This window comes from Diprion similis, chromosome 6 (assembly GCF_021155765.1).
Source record: "Diprion similis isolate iyDipSimi1 chromosome 6, iyDipSimi1.1, whole genome shotgun sequence".
Lineage (NCBI taxonomy): Eukaryota > Metazoa > Arthropoda > Insecta > Hymenoptera > Diprionidae > Diprion > Diprion similis.
This window is the reverse complement of record NC_060110.1, coordinates 9,710,657-9,724,279: the sequence shown is the minus strand read 5'-3', so window position 1 is coordinate 9,724,279 and position 13,623 is coordinate 9,710,657. Positions and strand designations below refer to the sequence as shown.

General features: G+C 39.1%; 1 protein-coding gene across 3 annotated transcripts; it reads right to left on the bottom strand.

Moving 5' to 3' along the window:
* Window positions 1–205: 205 nt before the first annotated feature.
* LOC124407113 (phospholipase B1, membrane-associated-like) lies at window positions 206–13,173 on the bottom strand. Of its 3 annotated transcripts, none has more exons than XM_046882948.1 (9): window positions 13,085–13,173; window positions 9,887–10,653; window positions 7,925–8,028; window positions 6,149–6,353; window positions 5,549–5,725; window positions 4,986–5,145; window positions 3,448–3,607; window positions 2,917–3,068; window positions 206–894 (listed from the first exon to the last, which is right to left on the bottom strand). In XM_046882948.1, the coding sequence occupies exons 2-9, from the start codon at window positions 10,001–10,003 to the stop codon at window positions 716–718; spliced, it is 1,254 nt and encodes a 417-aa protein (XP_046738904.1). In that variant the 5' UTR covers window positions 10,004–10,653; window positions 13,085–13,173; the 3' UTR covers window positions 206–715. The 3 variants fall into 3 exon arrangements, with proteins under 3 accessions (XP_046738904.1, XP_046738905.1, XP_046738906.1); XM_046882949.1 differs by having other exon boundaries at window positions 9,887–10,650; XM_046882950.1 differs by lacking the exon at window positions 13,085–13,173 and having other exon boundaries at window positions 7,929–8,028; window positions 9,887–10,025.
* Window positions 13,174–13,623: the final 450 nt, after the last annotated feature.

Sequence of the window (13,623 nt, the reverse complement as noted above, 5' to 3'; positions counted from 1 at the left end):
AATTAAACTATACACATCATTTTTACTAGCAATTAGGTCAAAACTCAGATGCCTTTCAGCTCTTTATTTGAATTGAAAAAATTTTCAATCCTCCAATAGACTAAATTTAGGAGACAGAACTCGTACAAACTTCTCAAAAGCGGTTTATTTTTATGTTTTTTCAAAATGATTTCCATTTGTAAGTTCTTGGATTCCTTATATATTTACAAATTTCGGCGATGTTTCTCAGATTGGACCTTTATATTTTCACGCATATTATGCACATTAAATCGATTGCAGAAAATACGGTATGATATCAAAAGACTCGATAACTTCAGCAATTGGTATTTCAACGTTCATTCGACATCAATTACTGTCAGTTATACATGGAAACGTACAAAAAATAATATTCATTCCCGTAGAACGTACAGAAAATACATTTGTACAATTCAATTTGATCGTATGATTTTCAATATAATATCACACCGCTGCCAAGGTAATTTCTGTATTGACGAAAATTGAAATAACTCTCTATATAGTCGTAACTCAAACTAATCTAACGTATTCAAAGGCTTAAATATTAAACCTCTGTGAAGAGCATTTGACGACTGTATACGGGTGAGTATTTAGAAAAATATTTACAATAATACAAAACTCTGGATAAATCGATCATCAGAGAATGAACCGAGGTTCTCAGTAGGTAAATTAATTAGCTAATTCTGCCCCTTTTAACGCGCTATCTTGGTGCGATTCCTTCTTGGTTTCCAGTCTCGTAATAAAACCTCGAATTAACGTTCGTAAATATGTAAGGAGTCTTCGTCGATGGGCACATAAGCCTCTCCATGATTCTCGGCTTTCCATTATCAGTTTTATTGCCGACAGGCTCCAGTAAGTTGTTCCACAGTAGGTTTCCTCCTGGAAATTAATAATATCATTATATGCATTCTGCGGTCTCTTTTCTCACTCTCAATTCTTGCTTACATGATTTGGTAATCTTTCTACAAATATTGAATTATACCGTAATCCGAATTCAAGGCCGGTGAATTTGCAATAACTTCGGAAGAAAAAATAATTATCGCTTTCTCAGTATATAGAAACCGCTGCGGTTTTTTGGTCTACAGTTTCCTCATTACATAGCTTCAGCATCCCGGCGGGCTTGGTTCGCTCTTCTAGGAACACCGATTCCCATAATTGGTGGAAGCAGATTGCAACTAATATTACAGGCCTATGATATCGTTTCTCGCATGTCGCGGTTCTCGCGAATCGCGGTAGGAAAACTGTTCCACCAACCAAAAGTATATACATTGTTGTAACTTAAAATTGTGTAATAGATGTACCAATTGCATGTTATCACAGGAAGACACTCACTTGCAGCAGTTAATTTTCACCAAATTTATTTTCAGATGGACGAACACAGTTCTTAAATTCGACGAAAGTCAGAATTTATGTTCTGAAAAAACAATTTCCGAGGCCATTATCTCATGAAAATCTTTTTTCATATCAGAACTTGACTGAAATCGACCAATTTTCCGAATCTTTTCACAGAACATACTTTGGTTTAAACCCATCTTAAGTATCAATTAACTTTCTATTGTAAATTATATATTTTCCCGGTAATATGCAACCACAAAATGCAAATATAATGGTTCAGTTTTTTTTTTTTTTTCCTAGTGCCAGAAACTGCGTAGAAGTGACTTTGCCCCTTTTCTGTAATGACGCGTTCCCGCTCATAATATAACGTCATCACTTCCGACAATCTCAAAATTAAGCTCAATTCGCTAGTTGCCCCGTTTATATCCCCCGTAATTAAATCAAAATGCTGAAGTTCCTGCCAATCCACGTGTCGTAAAAAAGTGCGAAAAGTAAAACGTTCAACATTTTAAACGAGGTCAGGCTTACATTAGCTAACGCAACGTTACAATCCGATGCTTTCATGAGTGTCCCACAACCTTCAGAGTTTTTAGACTTTAGCTGTATACGTACACGCAACGAGTCTGCAGCGGCAGAGCAAATACATGGGTAGATACTGACCAAATATAATCTACCAGTATCCGTCCTCATTTAATGATCAGAAGATACAGTGATGACCCTGGTCTAATTTGCATGTTTTTAAGTCTTTGAAAAGATTTATCAGAGGGATAAGAATTCCACTTTTTGCGGACATTGTCGTGCACGACATTCACAAGTATTGCATATTACATAGCTTGGTAAATTACGATTTACTGACTATCGCATGGAACAAAGGTTGGTCCATTGATAGCATTGATCGAGATTCCTTGATCCTGGACGAATTTTTATCGGTCGTTGGATAAGCTTTTTAATAGGCAACACACCATCCGTTGGTCAGTCTTATGGAGCGGTTGCATACCTTCACGGAATAGAAATGCTTTTCGTATATTAGTTACCATCTGTCGGGTCTGCAGTTTACTGCCGTCTGAAGTTTTCACTTGAATTGCTAATTCCTTCTGTCCGTGTTTTTACAGCCTGAAGCTTGTCACGATAGACACAATTGGTGTCATTCAATTATACAAATCTGGTATTATATTTAATATGAGCTCTAGTCAGTACAAAAAATCAATTTACGCATGAAAACTCGATTCCTTCTTTACCGGCGGTGTTCTAAGCCCGCGATGATAATTCTTATCACTGAAAAACCGTTATGGTACTGCAGTTAATATTGATATGATTTCTCTCTGAAACACAGCCTAAGACTAGGGGCTAAAACGGCCAATATTGTCACGCCATTAGGTGTTTCAATGGCACTGTACACGCCATTGCCTTATCTATCACAGAAGTATGAAATTTATTTATCCTCTTTTCCTTTCAACCAAAATCTAAAATCGGTCATCGCTAAATTTTTTCCATTCCTGTTACCTATTCCAGTTTAAAATTTTCGATTTATGAACATAGTTCGCAATACTTGTGCCAATTGCTTACCAAGAGCGTGGCCTTTTTGACTGAAATGAAAACAGTCGTAGGTGACTAGAGTCTGATCGAGGACCTCGGAATTCCTAGGGTTAGAATTAGGCGCGTTGAACAGTTCCGTGAATGGCTGATACACGACCGTAAAATCCTGCGTCGTATCGTACCTGTAACAAAGTTCCCAGACATTAGTGTCATAAGTAGTCATAACGGATGGTGATTGCGAGTCACCCGACCGTTTATCATTTATTTATTCACTTGCTTTTTCCCGTCTTTGCACGCGAAAAAATTGCATTATAATAAAAATTTTGAAATGTCAAAATTTCTGAAAATATCCATAAGCAAAAATTCGGATCCTTGTAAAAGCTCCCACTATAATAAGTCTGCATTGTATTTTCAAGTGTGTATATATAACTATCATACGTTCAGAGCTGTTCGTCGTAAAATGGTCGGAACAGTTGTGAGGTCAGAATGCCAACGACTTTAAAACCGTTACGCCACAGTCTTCTCTCTACGCTTCCCTGTTAAAAGCTCACATCGGATTACCTTCCAGATAGCACCAAAGATTCCGCCGCCTGCTGATACTGTCGGGACATGACAGACCCGGTAATGTCCGGCTCGTTGCCTTCGTGCATGCAGGCGCAGTACAACGGATGCAATATGTTGCACATTGTACTCGTTGGGACTCTTATGGACACGGTGACATCTGCACAGAGAGAGCAAAAATGAATTGGAAATAAAATTCCACGTGGTGAAGCTAACTCTCTCTATATATGCGTGGAATTCCATGCGAACACGAGCAAGACTGGACTCATAATGGGTCAATTTTTTCCCATTTTTTCAGTACTGAAAACAGTCTTGGTCAACTAAATATTATTTAAACGGTCTAAGTATTCCCAAAAAATTCTCAAACCTTTTGAGAACCTTCTCAGAGCAAAATAGTAATTAATTTTTCCTAATTGTTTCCAAGTTTGAAGAGCTGATTTTTTAAAATTGCTATAATTAATAGCGCTATAATTTTACAATTATTCATTTTCGTATTTCTATTACGAAATCCCAGACAAATTTTATTGCCTTCTAAATTTGTCTGAAAAAAATACAAGAAAAGAAGACATTGACGTGTTATACAAAAATTATTCGAAACACAATTAGTGGCGTAGAAAAAGTCTTTCGGACGAGTGTGTAGTTTCGATATTTGTTTTCTCTGTGTTTTGGATATAAAGCAGGTTTTTCGGCGTTGGCTAAAACGACTTTTAACTTTAGTCTCGCATGGACCGCTTTACAGTTATACCTTGATCCATTATGTACAGTAAACGGGTATTCGAAAGGTTGATTTTTTCTGCATCTTTTAAGGCTTTGGCTTCAACCCAGGTACCATTCCGATTCAAAAACACTTGTGAATAATTTCATTCCAGAAAACGGTAATAACTATTAAAATGACATGATCACACAATGAAAATGAAAACTATTAAAAAACATACTTCATGAAGAAAGTATCAAAATCTCCGTATCAATATCACGAACAAAAAATCGTGAGAGGGATAATTTTCCAGGGAATAATTTTAAAAATTTGGAAATTTTCTCGCTTCAACAGTTTTTGGCAAATTGTAAAAATTAATTTTTTTCTCTTTCCTGCAACCAAACGACTCATTTCTCTCTTCGCGTTGCGTTTTTCATAAATTATCACTGCGAACATCGAGCCGCGTTTTGATACTAGCTGGAGGAAAGTTAGCTTTCGACTACGTAGGCAACCAGCGACAAGCAGATGTACGTTTTCTCTCTCTCTCTTTCTTTCTATCTCTCTCTCTCTTCCTTTCTCTCTGATGCGGACATCGTCTAGTACATTATACATGCTGTAATTCATCAGAAACCATTCGCCGGTATGCATAATTAATAAATAAAATAATTAGAATAATTTTTAAAATCAAATCATACATCTTACTGATCCAGGAACATCGTTATGTATGCAGACGGGTTATTCCAATGCCTGCCTTTTTTGTCTCCCTCCTTTTATTTACGAAAATGAGTAAAAAAGCCTCAGCTATATTATGCAAAGATTTTTAATGTACTCTTGATGCGTTTACCTAATACCGGAACGAGGTTGACGAGAGTCCGCGGCAATGTGGCCCTCAGGTAGTCCAACGTGCGGCGCAAATGCAGAGCATGTCGGGAGGGCGAGAATTGGTCCGGCTTGTAACACCGGGCGGAACAAATGTCGTTTGCACCAAAGAAAATTGTAATGAGCTGAAAGGACGGTTAATTGGCGTTATTTTTATTCCTCGTTACTTCCTCTGTCTCGCATATAGTATAACGTATTTTAATATTTACAGACGAAATTTGTTTACAAAGAGATGTAATGATGTGTGCCTTGCAACGTTCGACGGTGCCGTGGATCATTTATATTCCGAAAGAGATTGGTGTATAAATATTTAACAAGTCATATGATAGCTCATAGCATATTTATTCTTACACCAATTTAGCCGGGGATAATTTTCACCGGAGGATCGTGATTTCGCACTTGCTGTTATTCGCGGATTTTGGAGCAAACGGTCCTCTGTCAAGCTTTTCGTCTCGTGCTTCTTGCAACGTGGCAAAACTATATATGATTATCGTCTACAGAAGCGGAAGCATAAGTATTGTTACACACCTTCCAGTCTCTCTTCATGTCGATGCTAGGGTCATTTTTGATCCTTCGTACAAGGATTCTGGCCTGATGAAGAGCGTCCTCGGTAGCAGCGACGGGAAATGCGACGTTGAGCTTTGCTTGCTTCGATATAAACTCTCCGTTTCCCGTTGAATAGCCTGTCAAATTAGGATTAAACTCCTGAAAATAACAACGCGTAAGTATTTTTATCGGCAAGGAACAGCGGAAACCATTCGATATAATATGTGTATATATATATCCACGTATATACATATACTATAGCGGTATACGACGAAATGAAGCATAAAAACAACTTTCATTCGGCAACGAGTGGGTCGATTCCTAGGTATGTTGGCTCCAAGTGAGCTAATTCAGTCAAAATATCCGATTACACACATCTTCGTGCCTATTTTCTCCCGAGATGCCGACTTACCCTACAGAGATACGAACCTCGACTAGGTATAAACGACCTGAGAATAAAAATTCGGAAGAACGGGATCTTGGTTTCAGCCGCGATCTTCGGCATAAACGCGGGCATTTCGTCATGCGGGTGAAAATCAATGGATCTGATCGAATAACCGGTCGTCGGTCTGAAATTCTCACCTTCATTATGTTGGGCAACGTCAGGAACTGCCTCCAGTCACCCTGACCCCCTGCGCACCAACTGACCCCTCTCGCCTCGATGAAGGTCCCCAGTGCATATTCCTCCATGGCACCATTCGCCGCAACCAGAGAGTCGCCCAGGGCGCCGACCACGTCAATGTCACCAGGCCGCAGACGATGAACGCTGTCAGGTCTCGAGGCTGATCTGAATTGCAATGAGAAGCCTTCTTTAATCCCGGTAGAAGTGGATCGATCAACGGCTTTTTCAAACGGGTTGAGCAAGCAACGATAGTACATTTTGTGTATCAAGGGCGGAAAGGAGGCTATTTTGAGGGGTGCGAAGTTAGCCGCCCGAGCAAAGCGAGTCGGGTGCAGACGATACTCTTTGCCCGACCCTTTTGAAAACGCGAAATATTGAGAAAAAAACATAAGTGCCATTGAATTACTTAGCTATACACGGGAAAAACGAAGCAGTAAATGTATGGTTTAACGTTTTACGAAGTATATTTCTTACGATGAGATGCATGAACTGATGCATTTTCAAAGGGGTCGGGTGACAAAAAAAAGAAATTAGCAACAGGTATATACATTATTGTACCGCGTTTTAAATATATGAGCAATTATTATTATTGCTGTGCTAATGCTATATTATTGGTACAGAATCAGTAAATAATATTGTTGATTTAACCGATAAACACGTTGCGGATACATACAAGATAAATAATTGCTGAAATTTTTTTTATTCATCTGTATAAATGAGTAAGATATGCCTCATTGTTCGTTAACCTGCAGAACCTGTTTTGAAGATTTACTGATAATGGATGGAAAACGCTTACTGTTCATTCGATTTTTATATATTTTTTTTTCACTCTGCATGCCTTTCTTTTTCCTTGTCGTATTCCGAATGCGATATACGTATCATGTATATACACAGATATGCGTGTATGCACGTCCTCAATCAGCTTATCTGATGAGGTAAACCGTTTTCTGTTTATTAGCTGCTATAGAAAGTTTTGCCCGGCAGATTTTCAGTTTTTGAAAATGTATCCAACAATAGTATTAAGTGAAAAAAGGAAATAAAAAATATGTGCACCACTAAAAAAAGAAGACAAAAATAAATAAAGTTCGTCGACACTTGGAGATGACAGTATTTTGCAGATATTAATGCAAGTTATTTACAATCCCGAAATAAATTGTAAATATTAAAAGGATTATATTTTTTCTACAAACTCTGGTTAATTGTTGAGGAATTGAAACCTGTTGTATAATTATGTTTCAGTACTGTATATAGGTATGAAGAAAAATAAAACAAATGATAATAATTCTCAATCGTCAGGAGCGTGATTTGTGTACATAATATATGCGGATGGAATGGAAAAATATGAGACTATGTTCAAAACTAGGGCACACAGAAGGTGCAATTAGACCGTTTCACGCCGCAAGCTATACGGCCTACAGCTTTTCTGCTATCATATTTCAAAGATCGACGGTGTATAATTAGTACGGCGATATATGCGGTTCATTACGTGTAGAACAGGACATACCTCTCGATACCAGAAAACTAAGAAGATAACCGGTTCATCGATACTATTATTATTTTCTCTTTTAATCGTAACCCCAAAACCTCGTTGAAATCATCGTCAAGAAATTATGGATATAGAATATTACCATCAATTCATGATTTTCTTTTATATTGTTCTCTTTCGTTCATAGAAATGATCGAATCAATTATTAAAAACACTCACGGGTATAGACGAAGGGTTCTTAATACAGTACCTGCCTCCTCTGATGTCGCATGGAAACGGTATTTGTTTGGCGAACCTCGGTTGCCTCCTCACTCCGTCACTGACGTCTGGATAAACTATACTAATCTCACTGTCCTGAAAGGAGAATACAACGAGAAATTCAATTGGTCCCTGATGATTTCAGGAGATAGGTACGCGGCATAAATTGCATTGTGAATTGTAAATCGCAATGTCAGGATCGAAAAGTTTTTGTGCGTCCGCAGTTATTCAGCCAGTCAGCTTTCTATTATATTAACCGCTGATTTTCGTACGTGCCAAATACGGATCTCCCGGATTCTAGGGTGTATAATATAACATTATATTATAACGACGTCACGCGAATTCACCTGCCGCCTCGTTTCCATCCTATACGAAACCGGCATTCATTCGCGGCGGCCGGTGTGTGGCGATGTTACGGTGAGGAAAAGAACGCAAGCGATGTGCTTCGCATTTATAAATCGAGAGAAAGGCCGAAGAGGATACGTATAACATACGACGTCGCGACGCGACGGGGTGACAACTTTGCTGACGTGGAAGTAGCGCTTAGGAACTTGCCGAGGTGCACGTTTGCAGGTGCATTAAGAGAGCGCGATGAAAGCAGAGAAAGAGTCGCGTGCTTACCGCATTGAGCTTACACAATTCCTGCAGGGCGGACATCCGGCGTCGACGTCGCGACAATTATTCGACGAATAACATCGATTATTGTTCGCCGCAAGAAGTTGTAATTCACGCGTTCGCAATGTCGCGGCGAGAGGGAGGGATGCAAATTGAAGAAAGCAAGAGTTACGACGTGTGCTGAATTGAACCCTGCACTCGTGCATATAATATACGTCTGGTTATACGTGCGGTTGACCATCGTGACTTGTCGTCACATGCGGTTGTGAACAGTAGGTACGTGACACATGTCGTACCTCGATGTGCGAATGAATAATCATGAGGGGGCACCGACAATGAGCTTTTACAATTTTCTGCGACAATATAGGCGCACCGACTCGCGTATTGACAGGTGCAAATTTCACTCACGCTTGCACGTACGGCTGTCGCTACTTCTCGTTTGCTAATTTGTAGTAACCACAATCGACGATGATTTTCTGAGCAAAGTCTCACCCGAGTCGGGAGACTTAGAGGAGGTTTTATACCGGTCCCGGATGCATCGCGATCCGTCGAAAGAGGCTGCACATGCGCAGAAATTGGACGTAATTATTACACGTCGGTATGCTGAGTGAAAAAGTAACGCGGACCTTAACCACTTAACGATTCCTCGTATATTACAACCTCGCGCGCAATGTAACGCGCTTCATAAATATTTCATTACAATTTGACAAACTGATGTAGGTATAATAGATATATTCCGCCTTTGCGAATGATAATTTATTATCAACTTTCGTAATTGATAATCACGGGGCCAGAATTATGGGACACGTGCATTAGCCTTATACCCACGACAGTTGTAATTGCGATATTAATGCGACTTATTTGAAATGGGAATTCGTGAAGCGATACTGCTTGGACCAGTTTTGCGCAACTCATCGGGAAGATGCGGATCACCATTAATTTTTTTACTGTCACCATTCAACTGTCCGTCGCTTTGTCGCTGTGCACCATTGACACGAATCGCGTACCTCAAATTATTGGCCAACCGCGCACGCGACGAGAAAATATGACATTATACGCTTCCTTCTAATTTCGTAGTCACTCGTTAAAACATCCGTGTCAGGGCAGAATGTGTAACGCGGCGTTACAAATTTGGCGCGAAATATCTCTCACTCGTTACGTATTCATGTGTAATTCATCGCCAGCTGTATTTTATATACATATATATGTATATATACCTACATCACATTGTACATGTATTTGAATCGTTGAGCAATTGGAAAATTTATATTTCACTTACACCGTTATTGCGTACATATATATTTACAACATTTTATATATACATATATATTGTACTCACCCTTACTGTTTTAAATAGCTGTAGTATCATATCTCGAAAAGTTGCCGCCTTCATTGGCGGCAATATGAGCAGCACCACCACCACTAACCCAACACCTTGGGTTATTTTCAATTTCATTTTTCTTTAAATTTAATATTCAACTTGAAATTACGTCTTTTCTTTCAAAAAGTTTATTTGGCATTGATTTATTTATGACTATATGCACTTAAGGGTGGATCGTTAATCGTCCACGCGGCACTGTCACTCGTTCACTTTACATTTTACCGAGAAATATACGTCATTAGTTTATGGTCATTATCATCATTATTATTGTTCTTCTTATTATTATTATTATTCACTTTTGTACACCTCTGCAGCCTCAACGATTTATCTTCACCGTCGCACTGGTATTCCAAAACTTTGATGAGTCGATGTCGGTTTTAGTTATAAGCCGCTTTATCTGGTCTGTAATGAATTATTACCTTTTCTTAACTTTTTTCCTTTTTTTTTGTTTTACATAGACGCAAGTCCGTGTCGTTAAATTTCCATGACTCCAAACCAGTCCCGGCTTATGGCCGTCAGACCAAAATTAATTTCAACTAGAAAGTACATGTGATTCGTTTCGAACAATTTTGTGGAAGAGTCGGGAGTTTCATTGCACAACTTATCCCGTACTTTTTTATATCTGCCAGCTATTTACGTCCGTTTAAGTTTCGTAAATTAACGGGGAAAATATATTCACAATTACGTACCACTAAAATCTGCACCACCGCTCGAAGGAAGATCTGCTATAATTAATTTATTACTACACACCCCGATATTCTAACACTTTACACGAAAACCAGCTAATTCCTTCCAGATCAGGTATTTCACCAGAAATTTGCTGCAAGTAGGGTTAAATTCCTTGTTCGTATAGAATACTTTTCTAGTATTGAAATTTTGTCCCCACTTCTAGCACAATATATACCCATGTGTATAAAATAATAGAATTATGGAAGATAACATAATTTTATGTCATTGATATTTGGTAACCGGTGAAACAAAGCAATGAGCAAAACAACAAACCTAGTGTAGGAAATATAATCTGAATTAGTTTCACTTGAAATATGAACCGATTATGCCAAGGTCGTTCCAAAAGTTATGCAACTTTGAAAAGGCAGGCGTTACGTATATTGTAATATTTATAACGAGGAACGTATGTAAAAGGAAAATCTGAATTTTTAACGAAACATCCGAATCAAGTCAGTATTGCTAAATTAATCTGAATATTATCTCGTGCTTTCTAAATACGCGCACGTGACTGTGACGTAATGGGATCTATCATATTTTTGCAGAAATATGCAGGATTAGATATTTATTCGTGGTTAGCGCTAGCAGCTTTTACACGAAGAGACGTTACGAAATGTCAAAAGCTAAACTCCACTCGTATATCTACAACACCTGTTAACGTTGGATCCTTTTCTCTCTGCGATGTTGAGTAACCACTAATATTCATAGGTTTCGAGTTACAGGATCGACCTCAATAATACCACTTGTATCGTAACGCTGCGAAACTGTCGAAAATCAAAATGCTCCAAGACTGTCGTAGAGTTCATTTCAATTGCTCAGTGAACTCAATTCGCACTCCCTTCGTTTTAGTTTTTTTCAACTGTACGAATTTTCATCCGAAACGAAAGGTGCTTGCAGTGATATACTTCTCATTCAAGCATAAGACACGAGATAATTCGGAAACAATTTCGGCTTAAAATTTTCGACTGGAATTTCCGAACGCTGCAAATTGGCGGTGCACGTATTTTTACACCAATTAGTTTGTCTGATGAAAGAATCACTTCAAGTTCAGATAACTCGATTGCAATGCAAAGATAAATGTGCATTTTTCAAATGGATTCATTTCAGAAAGATTAATTCATTTCCTGTACTGAAGAATGAAAAATTATTTCCATCCTCCACAATACGGTTCAAGATGTTCCGCGATTATAAACTTACAATACGCAAAGTTCGAATTTCACGCGTTCAACGATTTCAACATCCTGAGCTGACGACAGTTTGAAATTTATGCAACAACGTTACATTTCAATATCCATTCGAATTAAAACCCACCTAGTTTGTAAAGCCAGCAGTGATAATTCCGTAATTTCAATCCGATTTAACTAACTAATCAGCCAATAATTCACCAAGACGCAACAAGATATAATGATAATTAGACGTGCAGAGCCAGCTAACGAGATACGTGTATGCAGGTGTGTGTTCGCGTGTGTAGATTGAGTAAAACATGCGGAGGAACGCTTCTTCGTAGAGTGAAAGAGAAATAGATAGATAGAGCGAGAGGGGAGAAAAGAAAGAAAAGATGGAGAAAAATAGTGTAACTAAAATAAAGGGGCAAATATATGAGAAGTAGCTTCCTCAATTGCAGATGTACACGCACATACACACACGCAAACACAAACGTGCCTGCATCGTGTCGCACAATCCACGTTTCCTGGGTATTACTTTCGCTGGGGTCTAAGTTCGAACCCTACGGCCCAATGGGACCGTCCGGGGATACAACCGGGTGCTTTGCGATTAAAGCGAATAACCAACAGACAGTGCCTGTTGCACGTGAGTACACATATGAGTAGTCACTTGAGCACGCGGCACCCAATCATTATGCATACTTTGGAATCTGCGGGAGTTTCCATTCGCTGAAATTATTCACAAGAATTGTTACGTATAGGTATGTGTGCAGTTCCGATGAACGTATCGAAATTCGACTCAATTCTGAGAGTCGAGATTTTCAAGAACTTTGAAAGCCCCAATTTCAACCGAATTGTTTTAGAGCAAAGAATTTTTTTCCTAAAACCACGTCACAGTGTGAAGTGTTACACTGTGTAATTTTATTCAAATTTCCATTTAATTTCGCTAAACGACTCACGGAGTAAAAACGGATATCGCGACGCAGCCAAGTTTTTGATTTTTTGTTCACCTATGAAGTTAACGTGAAAAAGCTATTCGGGAGTACGTAGCAAAATCCCATTTAGATTCAGCAGGTCAGTTTGCCCAAAACTGAAACAGTTTAAGTATCAAAGGCGTGGAGAGGCGGGAGAATCGAAGTAATTCACGAGTTATTCCTTGTAAATCATTGCACAGGAGATATTAGGTCGAAAAGGATCGAGCATGCGAATAATAAAATAACACAGTATATGAATGAAAAAAATGAAGCCATCTGCAAAAACAAATCACCTCGCACTATCATGTTTATTATTACTGCGTCGATTGTATGAGCCAGTAATTGGTCCGCACATTAAAATCACCACGTCGAAACTGTATCGCACTGCACTCGATGCACGGATCACGTTGGATACAGAAACTCAATCGATCGCACGAAAGTCTTAAAGGCCGATAAATCGGCAAGAATGAACAAACGCTGTTCCTGTGCTTCCCGGGTAATATCCGATACATGAATGGGACAGCTGACATGAGCAAAGGAGGCAACGTGCTTGCGATACCTCTGACCCCCACCCCATGCCGTGTCGCATGCTCTCACACATGGAGACGTGTGATATGTCGAATAAGAGTGCCGAATGCACTTACACAAGTCCCCGTCCCGTCAAATGCGCCGATCGGATGCTGCAATGGCGAGATCATGGCCGACCGCTGATGCATTACGGCTTCGTTCAGGCCTCCACCGAATCTCATGACGTAGCTGCTCAAATCGGCGGCCCCTTTCCGATCGACGAGATAATTCGCTGTATCGATGACCGTCGGTTTGCCTACTCGCA